General features: G+C 44.0%; 1 protein-coding gene across 1 annotated transcript in view; it reads right to left on the bottom strand.

The window, feature by feature from the left end:
* Nucleotides 1–788: 788 nt before the first annotated feature.
* The window catches only part of SEPTIN11 (septin 11), a 90,661-nt gene continuing 64,565 nt past the window's right edge, over nt 789–26,884 (bottom strand). The window contains 8 exon segments of the mRNA XM_032631996.1: nt 789–6,615; nt 10,108–10,295; nt 12,984–13,116; nt 19,910–20,078; nt 20,328–20,484; nt 21,229–21,299; nt 21,302–21,323; nt 25,945–26,106. Coding sequence (XP_032487887.1) covers nt 6,600–6,615; nt 10,108–10,295; nt 12,984–13,116; nt 19,910–20,078; nt 20,328–20,484; nt 21,229–21,299; nt 21,302–21,323; nt 25,945–26,106 — 918 coding nt within the window. The 3' untranslated portion in view covers nt 789–6,599.

Here is a 26,884-nt window from a genome sequence, read left to right as displayed (position 1 = left end):
AGAATTTACTTTTAAAATATGAGTGATAGGGTAAAGTTGATATGAAAATATTAAAAGGAGTTTAAAAATAAATCCAATTGTTGTACTTAGTAATCACAGTGGTTTCACACAATAGGATGTTTGTGTTTAACTTACAAAACTGACAGTATGTCATGCTGTAGCATCAGTCAAGGAGTTGATACCCACCATCCACCCGCAAACCAGCGGTCGCATCGTTAGCAAATTTCTGTCCTTACAGATTACACTGTAGTATGGAGGGGATGGCTCTTGACTCATATTTTAATCATTTAATGGCTCAGATGAACCCGATTTTATTGCATTTAATGATAGTGTCTTTCTAAGTAAAGAAGGCCCCTTGCCAGCAAGCTCCTCCAATTGGTCTAAATAACCTCTTCCAAGAATCAAATGATTCAAGAAGCAGGGACTGTTGCTTCATCATTTCACCTTTCAACAGAAGCATATGTTACCATTCTTAAATACAAGGGAACACTCTTAAGATCTTTACCAAATGCAATTCACGCCACCAATATCCACCTACTATGGGGCTGAAAAAATGATGGAAATAAGCAGACTATTGACAAGTAATGAAATGAAAAGCTAACTTAAAATGCGTGTCCATGCCTTAAAATAGAAATGAATTTGAAAATTGTACCTTGACTACAAAAACGGCACCTAAGTGGTGGCTGCTAATAAAATAGCCTGTCACAAACGAGTCAGCATTAGAACTCACACTCAACTGGCAGAAGTGTGTGTGTTTGCGTGTGAGTGTATTTTAAGTGATTTCCAGATTTTTTTTTTTTTTTTTTTTTTTTGCAGACACAGTGGAGTAAGCCACCTGATCAGAACCAACGTTAAGTTAATGTTGCTGTTGTCTGGGACAGGATATGTACTTGTCGGGGGTTTGTTTCCATGGTCCAGGACACACGAAAACCGGACACAAGGTAAAGAAGAGCTTCGCAATAAATAAAAAGGCAGGGATGGGTCAGAAAGTTATTTTAAGGTACCTTTAAATATAAATTGAGTCCCAGAGGCAGAAAAGTCATCTACCTAACACTGGTACATTTTAAGCATGATTAAGACTTGTAGGTCAAAATCCCAGTGACAGCACAGGGATTTTGTTGTTGTTGTATCTGAGATGAGGAGAGCATCTTAAACAGAATTCTGTGACTTAAAACTTCATTTAAATTTCCCCTTGAGCTTAAAATTGGCATAATTTTGATACCAAAACTAAGTTTGAATAACCAATACATAAAACGGAACTGGCTAAGTAGGAAAATTTTTTTTTTTTTCCAAAACAGAATCCCAAACCCCGAAAACTTAGATGAGGGGTGCAGGTAACAGAAAAAGAGTCAAATAAAACAACAATGGTTCCTGAATTTAAAGGAAGGATGCCCACTTCTCTCTCTCAAGAGGCAGACGGTCAGCTGAAAAATAAAAACATTGTATCAATAGAACACTCCAAATTAAAAAAATGCAGCCATCTTTGTTCATGCAATATCAAATGTTTAGAAAAAAAATCCCAAACTTCAAAACAACCCACAAAGCTAACAAAAGGAAGGAAAATTGTTGCCCTGATCTTATGACCTGATTGACGGTAGAGGGTCCTGATCGGGCTGTTCAGAATGTCACTCATGGGACAGAGGTCTGGAGTTAACATGAGATCAAGTCTGTGGACCCTCAGATTAGGGTCCATGCTGTCTTCAGTCCATGAGTTCTTGGGTCAGCAGCTTCAAGAACATGACAGCTAAACAAGAGGATCCCAACACAGGGCTACCTTGGATTTTGGCCCAAGTTCTCTCTTTCACTCAATTTCCTTTTAAGTAGTAGTATTAGGTATTACTGTTTTTGGTGGTGATAAGTCACTTAAGTAACCACTATGGGCAGTGGTTTGTAAACAGACATTGACAAATACAAACAGCAGTGCAATATTTGACCCAGACTTTAAAAGAATAGGAGGCGATGGTGGAAATGAGGTAACTCTTCCCCAACACGTGTGAACAGACAGCTCCTGCTCTTCTAATGCTCTATGTCCATTAGGAGAGAGTAGGGCTTGTCAACAGGATGGTTACATAAAGAAGAAGCTACAGAAGAGAAAAAAGAAAGGTTCAGATTCAAATTTGATTCTTAAAAGGCTTTAAAAAAAAAGGAGCTTCTCTACAACAAACTGTGAAAGAACAGCAGTGTGTCAGTAAAGGGATGACTTCCTCAAGCCCAGCTGGGGGGTGAGATGCAGCGCCAGCACCGGAGGCCGGGGAAGAAGAGGACGCCTGGGCTGGGGCAGTGGGGCGCTAGTGAGGGTGGAAGGGGACGGGAGTCAGGGAGAAAGGGTGGCAGAGACAGTAATATGACGTACAGGACATCACGTGGCAAGCATCCTGGAGGAGCTGGTGCTGCCCAGATGGTAGCATTTGAAGTCCAGACAAGGTAGGAAAACACGGGACTCTTTCATCCCTATTTCTTTTATCCAATATTATAAGCATGTGTACATTTGCATGTCAAACAGTGACTAAAAAGAACTCACAAAAGGGCACACAATGTTTGGGTAAAAATATATTTTCCCCCACTTTATGTCTTGGCACTAGTGATATATGCATAGATTACCTGTCCGCCACTCTCCTACCTTAACAGACACCAAATTACCAAGCAAGTTTGCTAAGTGATTACTTTCATACTTGAAAAAATGATATGCTTCACATTAATACAATTATTTTAGTTTTTTAAAAAAGACAAGTGTCTAACATGCAGTTTACATATATGACAATTCTGCATTAACACTGAAAGTAGATTACACAACAGTTTTAAAAACACATTGGTTATTTTCAAACAGCAAAATGACGATCTACAACTACAGTTTAAGGCATATCAGCATATTTTAAAATTAAGAAATAGACAAAGTTCTAATGCTGTTCACAGCTTAATCTTCAACTTATTTTAAAAATTCCCTTCATACCTACATACAATCTAGACTTTGTACGTCATCATTTCCCCTAAAGAGTCATCACATATGTATCCTGTCAATGGAACCGAGACGTCTGGAAGCTGAGACTTGACAACTTCAGACACTTGCAAATGGGAAAGCAAAGGGATCTGAATGGACAGTTTTGGTAGGACCACACAGAGACAGTATGACATGGGTTGGTAACAGCTGAAAAACCCGATTCAACAGTTTGTATATGAAACACTTATGGATATGTCAAGAAAGTGAGGAAACCGAGTCTTTGTGAGGTGCACAAGATACGAAGTGTTACTGCTGGTGAGATCACAAAGCAGAGAAGGAAGGTGAGTAACCTGTGCCCAGCATTTTGTTAAATGTTCCCCTGGTTTGAGGTGACCTTTCTGGACAAAACCTTGACCAATTAATAAAGAGCCTAAGTTGGGAAAACATAGTCTCTGAACTGCCAGTAAATTCTCCTAAGTGCTTTTCCATCACATCCTACCGCACTTACAACTGTTATGGGCATCTAAAGTCCAGAAGAAGCAAAAAGATGGTCATTACGGTTGAACAAAAGATGTGGGGAGAGGCCAGCAAGAGCTCACCAAAAAAAAAAAAAAGGTGCTCCCTGCCAGTAGTTAGCACAAGGGAAAGACCATTAAACCAAGATCACCAAAAATTAAGCAACCATAAAGGGAGCCTAGCATAAAAAAAAAATTTCCTCTTGCTTTTTCTCTAGTGGAAGGTAGTAGTTTCTCATTCTAACTTTACTTACACAGTCAGAACCAAGGACCCTCTGGGAATTCCCTGGCAGTCCAGTGGTTAGGACTTCGCGCTCTCACTGCCGAGGACACAGGTTCAGTCCCTGGTCAGGGAACTAATATCCCACAAGCCGCGCGGTGCAGTCAAAAAAACAAAAAACACCAAACCAAAACAAAAAACCTAGAAAAAAAAAACGAAACACTAAAAACCAAAAAAAAAAAACAAACCAAGGACCCTCTAATATCCAATGAACCCACAATGCTGTGTAGAACAGACTGGGGCTAGTAATTTCTGACTTGCACACGGATATCAAGGAAAAGTCAAATCTCTGTGTTTCTTGTAAAAAAGATATAAATGTGAGCCATTTAAAATATATTTAGGTATTTTGTTTGTTTTTTAAAAAAACAAAGACTACTCAAACCAATACCTCCCTACCCCCCTCCAGGGAAAAAAAAAAAAATCCATCTATCCCATTTGTTTCTCTAATTTTAAAAAGTCAAAAAGGTCTCAAAGGTTTTTTACTGCCGTACTTACATGCAAAGGCGAAAGCACATCCAATTAGATTTGAGGGTATCATTTATTCCGTGCAGAGCCAAGGACTACTGTGAAAAAAGGCACAGATACAGAAAGAAGAGAGGGCAGCAATAACAAACCAAACAGGGCCAGGGAGCAGGGGCAGAAAAAAGTTCAGAAGCAATGCATTTTTTAAAAAAGCTTTTATATGTTTTCTTTGACTTCTTATTCCCTGACTCTCCACATGATTTATTTTTCTGTGAAAAATTTAATGGGAAAAGAAAAATCAATCCAATCAATCAACAATCTTGGAATCAAAAAGTCAGCTGGATGCCTCTTGTGGCTAGGCTCACTTTAAAAAGGCTTTAGTGATGCATGTAAAACGAAAATTTTAAAGTGATGCATTTTTAGAATCTAGAAGTGTATTTCCTGTTACAAGGCACGGAAATGCTCACACAAGCAATGGCTGGAACAAGCACACAACACAAGTATTCAAGCTTCTGTCTGGTGCCCAGCATCTGAGCAAACTCGGCCTATGGTTAGAATCAGCGTGCTGCCTGATAGCCAGCTTCGGACTAGAATCATTCAAAAAGCAAAAGCGAAAACGAAGACATTGGTCCAGTAGCTCCTAAGCCTGTCTTTATATCGCTATTGCTTCTTCTGGTTTGCAGTCTGTATCCCAGCTTAGTTTCGGCTTCCGTGAAACTGATTTCTTACTTTGCCTCATTAAGCCTGAATCAGTTCATGGACGACCATTCCTTCTGTCCCATAATAGTGTGGTTGAGGATAAAGAGAAGGGAAAAAAGTCTTCATTGATATCAACTAGAGACTTATTAAAAAAAAAAAAAAAAAGTGTGTGTAAGTGTGTGTGTATTCTATCCTATTTGATTAATGTATGACTAGTGAAGGCCAAAAGGACAATGCAGAGGTGAAGTATCAGGTTCATGAGAAATGTTATTCTTTCAAGTAAGAAACAGGAGACTACGGAGTTAGAGAGAAAGCTGCGAGTATCTTGTTATTAGAGGGGGAAAAAAATCAAGGAAATGAAAGGATAAGCCTCAAAAAGGAAAAGTACAGAAAAGAAATTAGATATGCCCTTTTCCATACACATTTGGCATGTAGTCTATGTCCTGCCATATGGTTAAGTCCTAACCCTTGTTGATGGGGCACTGGGGCCTTAAACGCAAAGAGCAGGTAGAGCTAGTCTTCGTGAAGGAAAAGGTGAGGAACTTCCTTCAAGACAGCTGGATGTGAAGGACCAGCTGTTCTATTCCATCATGCCTTTACTGCAAATATCAAAAAGAGACTATGCAAGGAAACTGGATGTGAAGCCGAATTTCTGCTTTCTTGACTTGTGGGTTTATATTGCGTTCCTTCCCATTTCTACCTTAAGTTGACAAGGCCCCCTCAAACTTGTGCTGCAGAGGACACAGTTTATAACAGATTTTCTGTTTTAAATATTGCTGGAAAATTTCTCCTCGTAATTATTGAAAACTGTTATTAGAAGCACTCGATACCCTGGAATCAGTCATCAGGCCCTCCTCTCAGCCTACTGAGAGCAGATTTAGGTGTGTTTATGAAAAGACTGGATCTTGTAAGTAGTAGGCAGGTTGTGGAAAGCCCGTCATCCTTAGTAGAAGATTCTTCTACTAAACGAGGTTGTATGATCTGTGAGAGGGCCATGGGTGCCCTGATACAAGGGAACAGACTCATCATTTTCTTATGACAACCCCACTTGGCCAGGATTTGAGACACAGGGGTTCAGACACATTTTTAAAGCCATAAGAGGAGATGGTCAGTCTGAACAGACCCACAACCCAGGCCAAATGATGTTGTTATAGTAATAAAAAAAATCCACGCAAGGGTAAAAGTCAGGTAAAGCTTACCCACCGTTCTGCCTACATACAAAGCTACCTTGGTTCGGGGCAGGTGTGGAGAAGAGACAGAGGGAGCTCAGGGCCTTTTGCGTCATGGAGACAAATAATCAAGAAGAGCAAGTTGTCATGGCTATTCAGGTTTATAGTCAGCTGCTGAGGCGGTGAAAAGTTTTCCTGTCAGACGTACATGTAGCAATTTAGCCTCCTTCCCTTGGTCCAAAGCAACATAAAAGTAACAGAACAGGCATGCTTCCTGCTGCCACTCTGAACAGGCATAAAAGGCAAATCATTTGCTTTCCAGAAACAAAGTCCGGCTGCACATAGCTTTTGCTGTTATCCCCTTGTTCTATCATTTTCCACCACCAAACGACATTCAGCAAAATGAGTTAATAGTTATATGGTGTCTGGGAAAGGGGAAAAAATAAAAATGCAACAAAATAAAAGGACACAGATGGCAGAGATACAATATTACTGCAAAAGCAGGTGAATGCGGACCATCCTTGGCTTGCCAGGCTTTATGTGAAGCTTGCACTGCAAGTTAAAAAACAAAACAAAAAAGTTAGAAATAATAATAAATTAAAAGAAGGAAAATTAGGAGTGCCAGCACCAGCATTTGGTGATGGTGAATGCCCATGCAATGATTATGGAATTGACAGAAATTAAAACCAAAAATTTGAGTAAGCTATTCTACATGACAAGCAAAAGCAACATTTTAATATTGAATTAAAGAACACGTGGTTAGTTTCCATTTGCAGGTAATTCAGAATTCCTGAGTGACTTCCTGAAACCACTACATGTTCTAGGGAAAGGATCTGCTGTTCGACTTTCATCTTCTCAAATAACACAAAACCATTATCTATTAGATTTGGGTATCACATCGGTACTGGATATACGATAAATGTCTTTCAACAATTAACTTGGGGATTGGAATATAGTGGATGGAGGACATGCTATTAATCTACTTGGGAGGGAAAAAAAAAAAAAGGACAATCATTATATGGTTACAGCTAAAGCAATGCCCGGAGCCTTCCCCCTCCTCGGTATAAAGCAATGCCAAGTCCAAGATTCACATGTCTAATTTGAGGCAAGTCCCAAACATGCAACTTCATTCCTTAGGAAGAATCAAAATGTTATTTTAAAAAAGAAAAGATGAGTGGATGATTGTGTGAACTCTAGTTATCAGATGCCAGGTACCGTTTTAAAATGATAGATTTTTAAAGCTTTGTTTCTGGAATGGATTCATCTTAACCAACAAAATGCTGGCCGGCAACTGTGCAGAGTTTTCAGAAAAGATGAACACTGAACAGCTACCAAACAACTTACCCTCAGGCACTCCCACCACTGAGGTGTAGCCGCAAACAAGGAAAGTGACTTGGTGGCCAGAGACGGCAGGAAGCGGGGGTCCGGCTAATGGCAGTGCCAGGGTTAGTTCTACCTTGCCCGTAATCTTAGGAAATGTTATATGCTCTCATGCCACTAACAGGTCAAGGAGAAGTACAAAGCCTTACCTACGTTAAAGAGGGAGCGTGTCATTAGAATAGAAAAAACGGAATTTAAAACTATTAGAAAAACGAAGTGAAGCTCTGAGGTGGAAGCATGGCAGGTGAATCAATACGCATCTCTTTTTAAACTCTCTCCCTGGAGCAGCTCCTAAGCGACAAGTGTGGTGACTCCAGCCTGTCCTCCAGCTACACGAGGAGGAAAGAGCCTCCCATTTATTTTCCAAGTACTGTTCTGGTTACCCTGACTACTGCCTGTCTGTGGTCCTCTCTAACCAAAACTCTCCACTGGCAGCAAGGGAAGTGATTTTTTTTTTTTTTTTTTAAACTTTGACACTTCAGGCCTCCAACTGGCAACTGCTTTCACTGTTCAAATGGGAAAGTGTGGAAAAGCTTAAGAACACAGAAGTTACCGAAAAGTACGCGCCCTTGTCAGGCACAAAATCTGGTGACTACTGCTCACCAAATTAAGTCTAATTCCATTAATAATAAATGAGAATGTATAAATAAGGCTAAAATAGAATTCGCACACACTTCACATAAACGTGAAATGCATTATACACTGCTAAGGCCCAAGGCTGGGAAGAAAATACCCTAAAATGTTCTATAGGAAAAGAAAAACCTCCTTGCACGGAGAAGTCCGTTATTAGATACTTTTTAAAACGGAGGCACAATACTGGTCAGCTCTCGGAATTTTTATTGCTTAAAGGCACATCCAGTACACGTGAAATACCCTTGGAACATTGCTGGTCTTCTATAAACATTTTAAGTTCTGAAACATGTACCTTTACACACTTTAGTGCTTCAGGGTAAGAAAAACTCGACTTTGGGTTTCCTAAACCGTGAGTCAGCAGCTTTTGCCTGTTTCATTCATGCCTATAGATGTGTACACATACACACACATACACACACACACACACACACACACACACACTCCACCTGTCTTTATCCTGGGTTAGTTTGGATCAACAAGGAATGATGCCAGATGGTTTTCGTTTTGTCTTCCCTGGAAGAGTCACTAATGTCTGAATCTGCATGGGAAACGTCACCATTAGTGACCGATGCCCTCCCAACACGTGTAGCTACAAAGTGCTTTCTTGAACTGGATTATAATCTAGGCAGTTGTTTCTCTCAGAATCAATCCAGCATAACTAAATTTTTGGCCCCTGGAGTCCTTTGACCACGTGGGTCTGTACCAACCCCATTTAAATCACAGCTCACCTATACCAACTACTTTCTATTGCTTAGAAAATCTGCTGGCTCCCCTGCTGTCTTCATACATTTCCTGCTGGCTCAAAGCTTGGAAAGTCAAGGTTTGCAAAGCAGAATTTCAAACTTTCTCTGTACGTCACTGTAGCAGTGCATTTTGGTTTCTACCACAGGAAACGTAACAAGATTCCTCAGGGACAAGTCTGCACGTTCATTCAGATTAAGTGAACACCACTATCGAGCTCACTCCCCCGGGATAGGACTCGATTACTGTGTAGGCTCAATCCTATCTGCCATATATGTCTAAGAATGTAATTCTTTGCTTACTCCAGTACCAACATTTTTATTGTTTACTTAGTTGTCAGCCTTTGCCCTAGAACCTTAGCAATGGATGAAGAGCAGGAATCCTGAAACACGCCCTCAGAGGACCACACCTTAAACAGACAAAGCAGGGTGGCATCCATGGGCTCACCACCCAGCTAGCACTAAGGTTTTCTTCAAAGGTATCTTATTGACTGACCACTGTGCTTACTGTCAAACCAATAGTAATTGTCATAAAATGGCACCCTCTAGTCTTTCAGGTGATTTGATGTAAAGCTTCAAATCACAGCAGAATTACAAGGAAGGCCCAAATCTCCCACTGGATTCAGGCCGCTGCTATTGGAGTATCATAGGAAGCGACAACTCAAAAGCAGAATCTGACCCTTTGGCACATTAAATCAAGGCCATATTTTAAAAAAATTTTGTGCGGGTACAGGTGTGTCTTGAGAATTGGTGGAGGTGTCTTAACGGGCATTTCGATCCCATTTTCACAATAAAACGATTCATCGTCTTGTGGAATTTAGAGGGAAAACTAGTGGCCACTAGTAGTTCTTCCAAATCTTTCATTTTGGGAACAAGACTTTCAATGACTGGCTTCTTAAGCCTTACAACAGAGAATAGAAAAATAATTCTAACAATCGTAATTTTAGGATGCCCTTTATCAAGAGCCATGAGGATTGTCTCCAGAGTAGTGAAGAGAAATGCACTGTCTTCTCAAGAGTCCTAGTGTTGGTGCAGAAGATACTACTGGAGATGACAGGTTACTCCAGTCCTGATTGCTTGATCGTGTGGTTAAGTTTTATAAATTAGTGTCTGTGTACCCTTCAGAAATACTTTAAAAACCTTTGTCGTCTCCCCTGCACTGTAGAGAAAATTCTTGCTTTTATCTTTCTGGTAATAGACCAGTTTCCAGTCTGTAAATGGGAAAAGTAGAGACATGCAAGAGGAATAAATTGTTAGAGGGCCCCGCTGCATGGGGGTGACACCCGCTTACTTTTTCTTATCCTTGTCTTTCTTGGTTTGCTGGGCCCCAGACTGCTGGGCCTGGGACTGTAGCAACTGAGCTGCCGCCTTCTTCTTCTGGAAATTGTTCACCTCCTCCTCGAGTTCCTTCTTCTTGTCTTCCACTTTCTTCTTCTCTTCTTGGTGTGTCCGCTTTAGGAGGTCGAACTTCTCGTGGAGCTGGAGAGAGGAGGAGGAAGACAAGCTTGGTGGAGGGAATGGTACGCTTACTGGCGTAAGGCTACCTGGATCCGTTCAGAAGCAGAACGTGTGTGTGCCGCTGCCCGTGCTTTAGTTACACGAGTGAGGTACCGTCTGGTGCCGAGCCAGGCCGAGGTGGTGAAAAGCATCCCTTGGAGCCCTACACACTGTTGAAACTTGGACCCCTTAGCACTAAGGGGAACCTCTGTGCACTTTTTCTGATAATAAAATACGTGTTCACTGTAAAAAGCATAAAGAAGAAAATAAAAATTATCCATGCTCCTAATAAGAAACTCACCCTAGTGGTAAGAAAAGTTCTTTACTTCTGGTCCTTTTTTGAAAAGTATAATCTATATTTACTTAGAGACTTACACAGTGACTACAGATATATGTACCCATACTATTCAAATAAGAAGAGTATGTGGAGAAATTTCGGGCACTTGACAAACTGAATTTAGAAAATTATCACAATGCAGAAACAGAAACTGGAAGGGGGCTTCCCTGGTGGCACAGTGGTTAAGAATCCACCTGCCAATGCAGGGGACATGGGTTCGAGCCCTGGACCGGAAAGATCCCACATGCCGTGGAGCAACTAAGCCCGTGCGCCACAACTACTGAGCCTGCGCTCTAGAGCCCACGAGCCACAACCACTGAGCCCGCACGCCTAGAGCCCGTGCGCCACAACTACTGAGCCTGCACTCTAGAGCCCGTGCTCCGCAACAAGAGAAGCCACTGCAAGGAGAAGCCCACATACTGCAACGAAGAGTAGCCCCTGTTAGCCACAACTAGAGAAAGCCCGCGCACAGCAACGAAGACCCAACGCAGCCAAAAATAAATAAATAAATTTATATTTTTAAAAAAAAACTGGGAGGGAGGGAGGGGAAAATCCTTACTATTTAGATAATTCTAGAATTTTTACCTAGCATTCAACTTGATACTTAAAGCCAACAGCAAATAAGGCTCAACTTTCCTTTCTCTGCAGCAAAACTAGGGTGAGTACTTAGCTATTTAAATAACCTCTAAGTTTCTTATTATCTACCATCAAAGGCAAACCTATTTCTTGCTCTCATTAGGGTGACTGTTACAACAGAAATCCATGGGGCCTGATTCCAAGTGAGGTTTGCTCAGATAAACTCTTATGAATTGTAATGTGCCGCAGTTTATCTTTTTTTTTTTTTTTTTTTAATTTCTGGCCACGCTGCACAGCATGTGGGATCTTAGTTCCCTGATCAGGGATTGAACCCGTGCCCCCTTGCAGCGGAAGCGTGGATTCTTAACCACTGGACGACCAGGGAAGTCCCTCAGTTTATCTCTTAACAGGGTAAAATGAGTAATATTCATTGAGCTATGTCAGCTAAAGAATTAATTGGGTCATTTTAAAATCTGAAGAGAGTTGACTTTTTAATTCTGAACTCTGCTAAACCTGTATCTTATTATAATGAAAATATTACTTAAAGTGAGATCAAGTTACTACTCATCATAATGTGAAATAATCTGTACATCTGAAAATACTCATTGTTATTTCATTTTATAATATTCTATGCACACGTTTAGCCATGTATTTAGGGTATCACATATAAGAAACAAATATAAGTAAAAGGGATGCATTTACATTTAATCAAGTGACCTTAAAAGTTTCCACACTTCATTAACCTAATGGCAACTAAATTAAGTTCTTGGTTTAATTTAAATAACGGGTACATTATAATGAAATATACATTCATCTGTGCAGTTTTAGGCAGATTTTGTGTGCTTAAAATATCTTAAAGTGATAATTTAATTGTGTGTCTCTGTGCTTAATTATTACAAACAACTTTGTTCCACATCAAAAGTGATACACCAGGCTTCCCTGGTGGCGCAGTGGTTGAGAGTCCGCCTGCCGATGCAGGGGACATGGGTTCGTGCCCCGGTCCGGGAGGATCCCACATGCCACGGAGCGGCTGGGCCCGTGAGCCATGGCCGCTGAGCCTGCGCGTCCCGAGCCTGTGCTCCGCAACGGGAGAGGTCACAACAGTGAGAGGCCCGCGTACAGCAAAAAAAAAAAAAAAAAAAGATACACCAAAAACTATACTTTGTGTTTCAAGAAACTTCTCAAAATAAAACTTAATCAATAAACACTTCTTTAGAAATAAAAAAGGAATCCAAGGTAACCTCTAGGATGCAGCTACCCTGGGCTGGGGGCGGGGAACTTGAGTCAGCAGGACACTGGAGCCAGGGGTGTGCATCCCAGAGGGAAGTCAGAGCACAGACATGGTGGACAGAGCCCGTCCCCCATCAGACAGGGGCGAAGGGCCCTCCACTGTTTAGCTCACTGAGTTGACTGGTAGAGTGAGACAATAATGGTCCCAGAATTGCAAATCTTACGCTTCATCACTTGTAAATTGATGAAATATGGAGTTACAAGGAATGTAGGATCAGGTCTGGAAACCTAAGTTCTAGCTTTAGTCTTGGCTTTGCCACTAACTAGGTATGTGACTGCATAAATAACCTAAGCTTTACGACACTCAGTGTTACCATCTGTGAAATGGGGATAAGACTGGCTGCCCTACTGTTCGTACCAGGTTAGTTAGGCCCCTCGTGTGACAGAATATATGTAGCAAATGCTTAAAGCAGCACAAAGGCCTGTCTTGTCCGTGTCTGCCCCGGATGCAAGGACAGATGGCTTACCTCTTTCTCTGCCTCTTTAAGTTCAGCTTCTTTCTCCTTCACTCTCATGACAAACATCTGTCTCATTTCTTCTTCTTTCTTCTGAAGTTCTCCCAGAAATTCATTCCTTTTTGCTTCATATGTCTCCTGAAGACTATTCAAAAGCCACAAACCAAGGACAGTGTCATGAAGTTGCATGATAAGAAATTTCAGTCCAGACAATTCCTACGCAGCCAGTTCCTCAAAATAAATAAGGCTGCCAACCCACCAGGTTCAAGGACACACAAAATGGCACCATCTTTCTTTTTAGTTATGTGGCGATCAGAAAGACAAGCACATCAGGAACCGGAGATGAGGCAATAAGTACAGTGTAGCTAATGGGATGTCTCTTACTGGCCACGCCGTATGCTACATACATTCACACAGGGGAAGCCTGGGCTGGCCAGTATCTCCCAGTTCAGTACCACGTAGATACTGAAGACGTGATTTAGAATTTTAGAAGATGGAGGGGGTGTAGAGAGAGAAATGCATCGGCACTGGAGCCAGACAGATCCACCAGGGTTGGTTTGGGGTTCACAGCAATTTACTGACTGATCTTCGGAAGGGCACGGCCTCTCGGCCTCAGTGTTCTCTGAATATAGTACTTCCGGGGCCCATGATTTCGGGAGGTAAACAAACGTGGGCAGAGTGAGTAAAGCCTTTGAGATAACATCGGTGCTTAATAAATGTCACCCCCGCACTCGTCTTCGTCCAGCCCCCAATTTAGAAAACAGACTCAGTGAATCATCTAAAGAGACAATAGTGTATCTAAAGGTATTACAGAAAATTGCTGCTCTTCAAGTGGTATTAACAATTGTAAATAGAGCAGGGAGGAGTTGGATTTTTATTTTAAACCTTATCCTCCCCCCTGACCGTCTACAGAACTTGGGGCCCAATATTTTAAAGCAAAGGCCATCACTCAGTTTTACCTCCAAGTCAGAAGAGATATATTTACAGAAAAATCACCTTTGGTAACACAACTCAGAAAAAAAAAACAGACACCCACGCCCACACTTACACAAACAGAGATACATTTGCCGGTAATTGCTATCTCTCTCTCTCCCTTGCAGTTTCCCTAGAACAAGGGTTGTTACAGTTACACAAGTCTGCAGCAGGGACCAAATTCATCCAAAGTGCTGATTCCAAAATGAAGAGCGCCTGTGGGTGAGCCCAGGCTCCATGCAGAGCCACCCCAGCATTCACACTTGTCCATGTAGAAGGAGAAGGACATTCAGGTGGTGGAGGGGCGTGTGCATGTGGATATACATTTCTATAGAGCAGCATACTTACAAAATGCATTAGTTAGAATTGTTTACACTTCTATAATCAATACTCTTATTGGTTGCTGATCAGTTCTCCTGCCCTCAAGAGTGTCAACACTGCCTGGGTAATGGACAATCACAAGTCTGGAGTTTCTGGAGGTATGTTTGGCTTTCACATTATCTTAGGAGACAAAAGCAAGTTTGGCCGACATTAGTGTTGGCTAATATTAATAGCAATATTTGGACTTGAAATTTAAGCTATAGAGAAATGCACGGATAATGAAACTATAAAATAATTCATGAGTTTGATTTTGCTTGTTAGCTTCTAATAAACTCTTTATCACTATCATTTGTGTCAGAATGGCCAAAGGCAGAAGATGACTTGTCCCTGCTATGAAATTTTTGGGGAACCCAGTTTTTATTGATTTTAAGACAATGAATCCATCTTCCTCTTCTTTCTTAACAAGCAGTGGAACACCTAGTATAGAAACACTACCAAGAAACATGACCCAAAGTGTGTTCCAGAGATCGCTAGTTTCAAGAAATCTTCAAAAGTGGGGTTCCCAAGCCAAAAGAACAAAAGGAAAATGCAATGTGTGACCTCCCTTTAGGAGAGCCACAGCGCACGGTGGCTCCCAAGCCCTGCAGCACGTCAGGGTCGCCTGGGCATGTTTTACTGGACTTTTCTGAGCACAGTTTCCTAACTCCACTCCTGGAGATGCTGACGCAGGATGTCAGGCGAAGGCAAAAGCAATCTGTATTTTTAAAACGCTTCCAGGTGACTTGATGTAACTAGTCTGCCAACCACTGCTCGTCTTAAGTGCTCTGAAAAGTCCCTCAATTAAAAAAAAAAAAAAACCTGTTTAAGTTGATTCACTTAGAGCCAAATTTGTTTAATTGTGGAAACTTCTGTTAAGTGACCCACAGAGAGAAGGTCCTTTGGGTAATGCTACCGGAATTCTGAGACCTCTCAGCGTGACTCGACCTGATCCAGTCCCAACCACAACCTAGCTTAGGCTCCAGTTTCTGGAGATCCATTTTCAAACTATGGGTTATGACCCAATCAAGGGTTTTAACCAGTATGTTAAAAGAAAAAGTTTAGAGAACAGGATAGAAGAAACCAGAATGCAGGGCAAACTCTAAGAGCAGGTATCACTTCACGATATGTGTATATTGGATCACGATGTAGAACACATTTGATAGTGAAGGTTGCAGTCCAAAGCTGGAAAGCGCATGTTCTAGAGAAAGGTTAAGGAGCAATGTTGCCACCAGCCAGATGGCCTCAACACATGCTGTTTATTAGATGGCTGCATCCGGGGATAGGAACCAGCTTTGCATCTCTGACACTGGAACTCATAAGCAACGTATGAGAAAGAAATCATAAACCCCCCACTCCAAGGGGTGACCTGCAGTAGGTTTCTTAGCAATGCAGTCACAGATCCTACTCCCTGGGCACCTGCAGCAATCCACATGTGAGTGAGAGACACCAGACACCCTCCCCTATGCTTCCAGCCAGTGAAAACCAGTCCAGAAGGAACTGCATCTATAGTACCCTCTCAGATACCTAAAGTGATGATACCTTTTGCAATTTCTAGCTCTTCCAACTTAATTTTTAATTGTAGTTATTAACACCCTTTTCCAAGTGAGAAGTGAACAATTTTTTCATGAGGGTTTGGGCTGGTTTGAGGCTTTTATCTTCTCATTCTCTTCTAACAGCTTTTGGGAGAGGCAGGCTTTGCTCATGGAGGTCAAGGGAAGGGAAAATGAGCACTGACACTCCAGTTCATCGTGCACTCCAGTAATTCACGTAGCACAGCTGTCTCCCTGTTACGTCTCCTGGACCACCCAGTGGGGGGCAGGCCAGAGCACCGCACGCCACCGGGGTTTACGGAGGAACTTACACACGCAAATGTGTTATCCTTACAACAGCGCAGCGAGGTAGCTATTATTATCACCTCCCATTTTATACATGAAGAAACTCGGACACAGGGGGGCTTACTAACCTGTGCAGGTCACACAGTGAAGAAGTGACAGAGCCGGGATTTTCAGCTGGGCCACCTAGCTCAGGTGGGAGCCCCACCTCCCAAGGCTGGGGAAGTGAGGCCTCCATGCTCCTAAAAATGAATGGTCTCATGGGCCTGAAAACTTTGTGATTTCTTGAGAGAGGGGCAGTAAAGGAGCACTTTTTGTGACCTGACAGGTAGAGTCAAGGAGAAGGTGGTGCTTTGAGGTGAGGATGGAGTGTTAGGAAGAGGGCGGTGGCATCTCAGGAGACAAGCGGCAGCGACAAGACCCATCCCCGCCCCCATCTTCCCCCAATGCCAGCCAGAAAGGGGCCAGGGTCTGGGGGACCTGGGTCCAGGGAAGGCATGGGCGCTCTGGCTGGGGTGAGGCACGAGCTCTGAGGCTGCAGGGCAGCAGGTGGGAAAGATGCGCACAAGAAAAAGCAGGTTGACGCCTGGACATATACACGTGTAGGGACAGAGAGAAAGATTCTACCGCAAGACAAGAGAGACACAGGCAGGTTGAAGGAAAGCACCAGGGACAGGTTCAGCTTTTGTGCCCGGGACGTACTTCCAAGGCTTAAATGCGGCCTGTTCCTGTGCTCGCCCAGCTTCTGGTGTGGTTTCACACGGTGTCATATATTCAGGGGAGCTCCCACTTAACGGGCCTCGGCTTTAGAGGCCACTCTCTGCTTTATAAACACATGGTATAAACACAAGTGGCACCCAGAGGGCAAGTGGTGGACACAGGGTGCCCAGAGGGGAGGACGGACTTCACTGTACACCGTGAAGGGATCCTCTACTTTGAGAATATAAAAGCCTTGAGTCCTTCACTTATAACTCCTCCAAGCTCACCCTAAATTCACAGGGAAAAGAAGTCTTCTACGAGCATCCAGGCACGATGACTTTGAAATGGGAAGTCCCTTAAATTAACTGTGGCTTTTGCTTTTCCTTAACTGTGTCATCATTCACGCAGGTCCCCTCCTGCACCCGCAGTGTCAGGCTCACAGGAAGTGCTGGGGAGGCTGGAAACTCCTCCAAGGGAGAGGCTGGGCCCTTTGTAAAGCAGTGGTTTCCAAGGAGAGGAAAACCAAGTTTATTTCACCTTGCTATCCGCCAAGACATGTGGCTCAAAGCCAACTTTCATGTTCCAAATGATCTTGCCTACACCAAGAGGGCCACCTGAGGTTGACTGAGTGGGTTTCTAAGAGGAGAAACTATTTCCAGGGTTCCCAGAAACTGAGGCAATAGAAGGTGTTTATTTTTAGAAGGTCTACTTTTCTCTGTTTATTTTCTTATACAGGGAAAAGAGTAAAGGCCTTGGTTTTATATATATAATATATTTATATATAACATATTTACATTTACAAAATATATTTTATATAAAATATATTTCCCTCCTTTTCATCCTCAAAAAGGAACCCTCAGGCCAGTAGAAAAGGAACCAAATGGGGAGGGGGATACGTGTGAATAAAGCACATTCTCTACAAGTCAGGCCTCAGCGACGTCCACCACGGGTCCTGAAGCCCCTGGGGTCCTTGCAGGACCGGGTGGACCCACCCAGCAACCCTCCTCCTGGGGGCAGCTACCCTGGCCTTGCAGGAGAAACTGTAACTCAAACGCAGAGACACGGGCAGCAGCAGGAAATCCTCACCAGCCCTGGTTCCCGGGAACCAGGAAACCCAGTTGGTCGAGATGGCGGAAGGTTAGTGAAGGGGCCTGCATCACAGACTCCAAATTCCAGAGCTGAAAAAAACACAGCTGTGCTGAATGGGTCTTAACATTTGGGGAGGTAAATTACCTCTCACAGACTTAAGAAACAGTCACAAACATTCTAACTTCTGCAGGCAGCTCAGGGCTCCAAGAGATGATCTAGGCCAGGGGCTGGCTAATTACAGCCCGAGGGCAAACTCTGGCCCTGCCTGTTTTTGTAAATACATTTTTATTGGAACACAGCCACTCCTGTTCTTTCACCTTAGAGCCTCTGGCTGCTTCCGCACTACAAGGGTGGGGCTGAGTCACTGGGACAGAGACTACATGGTCCACAGACTCTAGAGCATTTCCTCTGTGGCACATTCTGGAAAAAGTTCTCCTACTAGATCTGACTGTCCCCTGACCTAGCCCAGCTCCTCCTTTTACAGATGAAGAACCTGAGGCCCAGACAGGTTAAGGAGTTGGGTAGTAGCAGGGTTAAGACTTGAACCCACACTGCTGCCCCTTCACCCTTCAACATCGCCTGGGTTTGAACGAGGGCGGAGGGCACATGGGTTCCATTTTTACTGTGGTTCCTTTTGTTTCATCTCTATGCATGGGTGAAAAAAAAAAACCTCTATGAAAAAATAAAGATAGTCTCTGCCACACAAAAACCATTTTCTTCAGGCTTAATAACCAGAGACTGTGTAGGGGCTATTTTTTGGTCCATGCATTTCAAGGTTCAATCCCCTAAACTTGTGTATACAAAAGGGCATCCTCTACCCTGCCTCAGAAAGCACATTTCACGTGAATGAAGAGGGCCAATTTTACAAGCCCCTAGAGCAGGACTAAATGATGCAAACTTAGCTAGAAGCTAACTTTTTGGTTAGAAGCCCTCTGTCTGGGGGTCTCCATTTGTTCTCCCCAAATACATCCCACAGGAACACTGGGAGACCAGTCCAGACTTCACCAAACTAAAGAGATTCCAAGAAAATAACCTCCCTGCCGCTGCAATGGCAGCTCAGATCCAGCAGAGGGAGTCCGCTGGCACAGCGCACAGGCCGCCTCAGGCACCGCGGCCGGCCGCTCCTAGACATCTGAGCGGGAGTCCAGGCCAGCCACAAAAGAGGAGGAAAACAGTCTTCTCCAAGGAACCGTGGCCCCCGATCAGTACAGGCGCCAAGCACAGACACACCTCACATCACCTCAACTCAGATCCCGGTGAAGCAATCCTCTCCTGTACCAGGTGGCGGCAAACCTTCCTCTGACCGTTCACCAAGCCTGGAGTGGCCCCAGCACTCTGCCCCCACCAACCCTTCCCCACCACTGGGCTCTAACAGGGCCTGGCCTTTGCAGGGCCACTAATTCTACATTAACTTCGAGACTCTCCCCTTCACGTTTTGCCTCTTCCTCTCCGTCCATCAGCGGTGTGGGAAAATACATAGCAAATGTTCTGTAAGTTGTTTCCTTCAGTACTCATTCGTGTTGTTGGAATTGTACTGGTTCACTGGAACCTAGTAAGAGCACGTCAAGAAGTAGGAGACATGGCAAGTTAAACCTATTTGGCAAAAATGAACGGGACAAACTGTAGTGAGTATCCACGCCTTTGTAAATGCCTGGACCAGGTTCTGTGCCTCTGTGAGTATAACAGTTAAGAACAGAGGTTCAAAACTCACACCCGTCACTTCCTACTCGGGCAGGCTGTTTACACTTGCAGTGCCTTCGTTTCCTCATCTGTAAAATGAGGATGCAATAATGACATCAGCTACATCGGGTACTCTAGATGATACAAATAAAGCGGTTATCGCAATGCCTGGCAATCCGTGCTATTAATCTGCCCCCGCCAGGTCCCTCCACCACCCATATCTCAATCCAACAAGCATTTCTGTGATGCGCCAGCACGCCACTCACACCGCTGCCTGGGGGGCCTGACTGCCAGGTGCCCACATACCTGAAGGGCTTGCTGTCAGGGTCGGTGTCCTTGAACCCCATCTCTTCGAGCTTACAGCGCCGATACAGCTCATAATGGCGGGTGTGAGTCTGTTCTCGCAAATCTTCCATGTTCACACGGATCAGCATCTCCCGAAGTTTCACGAAATCACAGTGGTTTTCATTCTCAACTGCAGGAGATGGAGAAGAAAGCGGGGAGGGCTCTCAGCAGCGATGTCACTAAAATCTGAAGTGATCTTTCTAAGACGTAGTTACCATTGCCCCTGAAATCTCTGAGGCCTCAAGGTCACCCGAAGATCCTTCACTGGATCCTCCTTACACCCCTACAAAGACAGGATTTCTGACAGCAGGGACCATGATTGCTGGTGATGAGGGTGGCTGCTGAGGGCAGGGCACCGTGGGAGGAGCTTTGCCAATACTGTCTTGACTCCTGGTAGCAGTTCTGCCTAGCAGGATTCCCAGATGCAGAGCGCGGCTCTGATGAGCAGGTTGACCTCCCAGACAGAGGCAGCAGAGTCTATACTCAGACCCCGTCACCTCTGGCTCCAAAGCCAGGCCGATTTCTACCCCTCCGTGCTGTCGGGACCCGTACGAGGCAGTTTTTATGTATCATCTCCTTTAACTTTATCAACAACACGATAAAGCAAGTTTTTCTACTGTAGAGAATTTGGGAAGATGGATAAAAACCATAATTTTCCTACGTATCTCAAAGGTACTGTGCTTTCTCATGTCTCACAGGTTTATTGCCTTTCCTCAGAACAAAGGAAACGGAGGACTGATATATCGTAAGCTAATGAGGGAGCTTTCTGCAGCCACCCTACTTAATCCATAGCATTGGACATCACAAGGGTTGGAAATAGAATCTGAGACCTTGCCCATCAAAGTGGCATAGGAAATGTCTTCAGGTTAGAGATTGTGGTCATGTCCCACAACAATTATAGGTCCCTTGTTCTCAGATATTTACTGAGAAGACAATTTCCAAAAAAAACCCCAAAAAACAAGAAGACAATTTTTCCAGAGATAATGGAGAAACAAGTATCCTCTTGTTCGCAAGATCTCTCTTCCAGCAGGAATTTATACGAAATTCCCCACACAACCCAGCATCCTTGGGGGGCTGCCTCATTGGCACTAGGGCTCTGCAGCCACTTCTCTCCATTGCTTCCCAGCCTCCCTGCTTCTTTCTGGCCTCCATGACTGCCAGGTGTAAAACCCTGCCACCCCCTTCCACCTGCCCACGTCAAGGACCTGCCCAAACCCAGCGGGGACGGCCACCCTGGGGGTGACACACGAGGAAGCCCTTCCCCGCGACGCGCACGGTACCCTGCACCACACCCAGGGGTACTGCCTGGCCTTTGCCATCTTGTTGCCAATCTTCACCTCCTCGGTGCTGCGACCACTGCGAAAGGGAGGTGGACCTGCCAGCAACACAAGGACAGAGAGCAGTTATCCTCCCCGTGCTGCAAAGACATGCTCTCCTCCGCTTCCACGCGCCCCCTCCCACCGCAGGCCTCTGCTCAGGGCAAGAGAAAAGGGCGAGGGAGGGCAGAAGAGCGAGGGGCTCAACAGTTCAGTGGGGTTGGGCTTCGTGTGTCCGATCCCCGCTACAACCAGATGCCAAGTATCTGACATGAGCTGGACTCAGGGGGAAACTAGGAGTCTTTGCGATTCTATGGTAAGCGTGGGATGTCCACTGCCTGAGACTAGCCACTGGTCTATGTGGTTATTGAGCACTTGAAAGGAGGCTTGTAAAATGAAGAAAATTTTAATTTTATTTAATTTTAATTAAGTTACATTTAAAGGGAAGCAGTGTGAAATATTTTTCCATGAATTATCACTTTATTGTTTTGGTAGGACTGCATTTCACTTTGCTTCAAACTCAGATCTTCTTAAAAAAAAAAAAAAAAAAAAAAAAAAAAAGAACCAGTTTTGTTAACGTAGATGCAAACATGAAGGAAAATTAGCTTTTTGGTACTTACTTCATATTGAAAAACTTTTAAATATGTTAGCAGTAAGTTAGGTATGCATCCAAATTGGGATGTATGTAATTATAAGCTATACATTGGGGGAATTCCCTGGCAGTCCAGTGGTTAGAACTCGACACTTTCACTGCCAGCGACTGGATTAAATCCCTGGCTGGGGAACTAAGATCCCACAAGTCATGTGGTGTGACAAAAAAAAGAATACACACACACACACACACACACGACACACACACACAGAGAGGACTTCAAAGCCCTGCTATGGAAACATCTCATTAATAATTTTTATATTGGTTACATGTTGAAATGATATTTCTGATATACTGGGTTAAGTAAGTTTTTAAAATTAATTTTATGTTACTTTTTAAAAATGTGGCTACTGGGACTTCCCTGGTGGCGCAGTGGTTGAGATTCTGCCTGCCAATGCAGGGGACACGGGTTCGAGCCCTGGTCTGGGAAGACCCCACATGCCGCGGAGCGACTGGGCCCGTGAGCCACAACTACTGAGCCTGCGCGTCCGGAGCCTGCGCTCCACAACGGGAGAGGCCGCGGTAGTGAGAAGCCCACGCACTGCGATGAACAGTGGCCCCCGCTCGCCGCAACTAGAGAAAGCCCTCGCACAGAAGCGAAGACCCAACGCAGCCAAAAATAAATAAATAAATTTATTTTTTTAAAATGTGGCTACTGGAAAATTTAAATTACTTGTGGGGCTCATATTTCTACTGAACAGCACTGCTTTAGACAGCTGATCATTGCACAAAATTCAAGTCAAATAGACTTTAGCTCAACTTATTGGCTCAAGCCTTGCACCCCGACTTACCTTGAGCAGAGCTACTATGCAAGGCAACTGGCTGTGCCACGTTGGTTTATTTGGTAACTATGGCTACATTCCGGGGAGAAAGCAGTAATTCTATCTTTCTCCTATTAGCATGTGAGAATAACATCTGAAATGGCTGCTCTGAGAATTATTATTTAGGGCTCCCTGACCCAGCGCTCTTCCACTACAGATACACTGAGGCAGACAAGAGTGTTTTAAAGCCAGATCCTCTCCCAGAGCTTGGCAAAATCCTCAGCCCAGGCCGCCCAACTGGTATTTGGTCTGGCGCTCCAGATACTTCTATTTTCTAGTTCATCTCACACTCTGTAGGAAGGAAAGAAAGCACGTTCTCTTTTTCAGCATCTGGAACTGAAATGTGGTTCCCTGGAGCTGAGGGGTAATAGGACCCTTCCAGCCCACGTTCTGCTGTGCCGACCCAGGGAACTACCCCCTCCACTCGACCTGAGTGACGAAAGCAACCGCCAACGAAATCTGCTTTCCACATATCATATGGGATTTCATCACCAGGAACTGCCTGCAAGGAAGACCCTAGAAGAAAATTCCTTGATAAAGAGCACAATGAATTTGGGAATATCAGTTCTGTGAATCTGATAAAGAGAGAAAAAGAGCAAAGATTCATGGGTATTTTCTTTCCAAGAAATTTAACACAAATTTAGTTTCACGGCCATGTAAAATTATTTAAAAGGACAGGAAGGGATATACAGAGAAAAATTGGATGGTATTCATTCATGTTACTTCCCGAATCCCTCTGACCCCAAATTGCAGTCCTACAGCCGAATAAACACGTGCCGTCCCAGCCTGAGCTTTTAATGATGCTATAACCAAGTACGCTCCTCCGCTTGGGTCCGTGGGACTGTTGTGAACATTAAATGTGGAGCCTGGAGCAGTGCCCGATGCATAGTAATAAGTGCTCCATAAATGTCAAAATGTCAGGCACTACTATTATCACCAAGTTCTCAGTACCCAGAAGCAGAGAATTTTAGGGGTGGAACCTGTGTAGGAATTCCCTCCATAGTATCTCTTCTGAGTGAGTTGAAGCAGAATCTGTTGCCCACCAACTACTTGTGATGGAGGCACCAAGAGTTAAACGTGCACTTCACTGGGCCCAAAGCCCACACTGCTCTTTTGCCCTCTGATTTTGGTTCTGCCTTTTGAGTAAGTCTAGTCGCTCTCCCCTATGATTACCTTCCTTTCGCATGCCCTCATGGCCATTTCCCAGGAAGAATCTGCTCTCCAGTTCCTTCCAAGGATTCCAGACCCTTTACTATCCTGGACACAGGAGCACGACAGCCAGGGGGGGGTCACATGACTCAGTGTGACCAGACTAGGACAGAGCTGAGCTGGTCTATCTCTGCATTAATGAGATCCCTAAATTTTATATATTTTATTTAAAAAAAATTTTTTTTTAATTTATTTTTGGCTGCTTTGGGCCTTCGTTGCTGTGCACGGGCTTTCTATAGTTGCAGTGAGAACGGGCTACTTTTTGTCACAGTGCGTGGGCTTCTCGTTGCGGTAGCTTCTCTCACTGCGGAGCATGGGCTCTAGACACGCAGAGGCTCAGTAGTCATGGCACACGGGCTCTAGAGCGCAGGCTCAGCAGTTGTGGTGCAGCGGCCTAGTTGCTCCGCGGCATGTGGGATCTTCCCGGACCAGGGCTCAAACCCGTGTCCCCTGCATTGGCAGGCAGATTCTTAACCACTGGGCTACCAGGGACGCCCCGTAAAATTTTAAATTCAACAATTTCCCAGAGAAGGGGAAAGTTACATTCCCTTCCAAAGTCCTAATCATGTTGGGAGTGATTTATGGGAAAAGTTCCTCCTTAAATGATAACAGCCATATCTAGAAAAGTCCGTATGCTGAATGGAAGAAGGAAGAAGCAGTTTTGTGGAATTAGTCTGGTCTCCTAATTACGATGGCAAACAAGACTGGGACCAGGTGGACTGGGTCAGAATCCCAGTGCTGCTCTTAACTGGAAGGCTTATGACCAAGTCATTTAATTCTCCAGATAAGCTTCAGTATGACTTTCTTTATAGAAAATGTCCAGAACAGGCAAACCTACAGAGACAAGGAGGTAGATTAGTGGCGCAGTGGTTGAGAGTCCGCCTGCCGATGCAGGGGAACCGGGTTCGTGCCCCGGTCCGGGAGGATCCCACATGCCGCGGAGCGGCTGGGCCCGTGAGCCATGGCCGCTGAGCCTGCGTGTCCGGAGCCTGTGCTCCGCAACGAGAGAGGCCACAGCGGTGAGAGGTCCGTGTACTGGGAAAAAAAAAAAAAAAAAAAAAAAGCGCCTTTAGTGCCTTTAATAATGACTTGATTAGACACTTGTCATGATCAGATCTGAGGAAAGTAAAACATACCTCAACCGACCACAAATTAAAAAATCTAGACTGACTTCCACTGCCACCAGCACATTTCTGAATCAATTTCGAGCACGTATTCAGGGAAGGCCAAGCTATTTAACAGCTACTAATGACATTCCATTGAAGCTAACCTGCAGTCTTAAGAATTCCAAAAACCCTCAGTGGGCATCAACTATGTGTGAAGAATGCTGCTTCTTCTACAAAAGTCGGGCATTCCCAACTGAAGAAAGATGGGTACGGTTACGTGACACAGAGGTGAGCCACGGCTACGAGACACACAGGAGCAGTGGGAAAGACTTGGGTATCGACTAGCAGGATGGAGTGTCAACAGGAGAGATTATATCACAGGCACACTTAGATTGCTGAAGCTTTCATCATTTATCTCCTGACCATTCCTCCCTGTGATGTGGAAACTGCACCCTCCACTGCCAGTTTCCCTCATGATTCAGGAAAGGGTGGGGAATGCAGAAAGGAGAAAAAGGCAGGAACCAATCACAGAAGCAAAAGAGAGGCAGGTGGATATGTTTCTGCTGACACTGGCAGAAGCAAGCGGAGAGCTAGTTCCTCTAAGCTGCTTTGTGTGAAATGGTGCTGGGCTGGCATTCCCTTCCCACAAGATTTGCTGTGGAAATCAGAACTGTTAGAGCAGGAAGGAGATTTGAGATCTTGTCTAACTCTCCCATTTGACAGATGGACAAACTGAGGAGTAGGGTGATTAAATGACTTGAAACAGTGGCAGAGCTGGACCCCACTGAGTACGTTAGATGCTAGTCCAATGTTCTAGCCACTGCACAAAGCTGCTACTAAGAAAAGCTTTCAGGAACATCACTGGTTGGTCCTTTCTTACTTGAGGACTTACACTCATCGTTGCATTAATTTCTGCCACCGTTTCTTCGTCTGTGGGGAACTGATATATCTGGACTCCATTGCTGACTAGTTCACTCATGATCTTACTCTTGAATTTGTGCAATTCGTTCTTGGCAATGGTGTCAGCTTTTGCAATTATTGGAATGATGTTCACCTATAAACCAAACACATCCATTTTTATACGATTCCAACGTAAGAAAAATAGACAAATGAACAAAATATAGAAAACAAAGAAGCAGAAATTGTAAGACTTCCCTTAGAAATAGAGATGATATTAAATATTGGACTTTTTACCTAGATGCAAAATTAAGAAGATATGGAATAATCTTTTTTACTCGCTCCCATCTGGCACTGAAAGAAAGCATCCTCGTAATTTCCTCTTCTATGCCACCTCATCCTTCTTTACGGTGTAAAAGGAAGTGTTACTCTATGACAAAGAGTGGTAACAAAGAAGCCTATTCTTTGAGTAACCACTCCTTTTTGACTCCTCCCAGCTACTTTAGGAGTTTGATTTTTGCATGTTTCTAACAGTCTAATACCAAGATTTTCATTAGTTAGAATAGTGGAATATTCAGCTCTAGGCAGGATAGCATCCTTTCTTTCTTCTGATGACTTGAGAACTGCTGGAAGCAGAGAACCTAAGTATTAACCAAAACAAAATTGATTTCACCTACTTTTAAAGTTTTCAAAATCACACCAACTAATTCTCTTGAAAATCAGCTTCTATCACATTACTTCTTTGTGCCAGAATGAGACCTAGTGCCAAAAGACAAGGCTCACTTTCAGAGCATCAGATACAAAGACCAGGTGAGAGCTCTGACGTGTGACAACACTGGCAGAAAGCCCAGAACGAGGGCCAAGGACCCTCAAGCGCAAGCCCCGAAGCCCAAGGTGGGACACTCTGCTCCCAACGTACCCTAGCACTGTCCACA

This window comes from Phocoena sinus, chromosome 5 (assembly GCF_008692025.1).
Source record: "Phocoena sinus isolate mPhoSin1 chromosome 5, mPhoSin1.pri, whole genome shotgun sequence".
NCBI classification, from domain to species: Eukaryota; Metazoa; Chordata; class Mammalia; order Artiodactyla; family Phocoenidae; genus Phocoena; species Phocoena sinus.
Note: the sequence above shows the minus strand (reverse complement) of the source record. Positions and strands in the feature narration are given on the sequence as shown.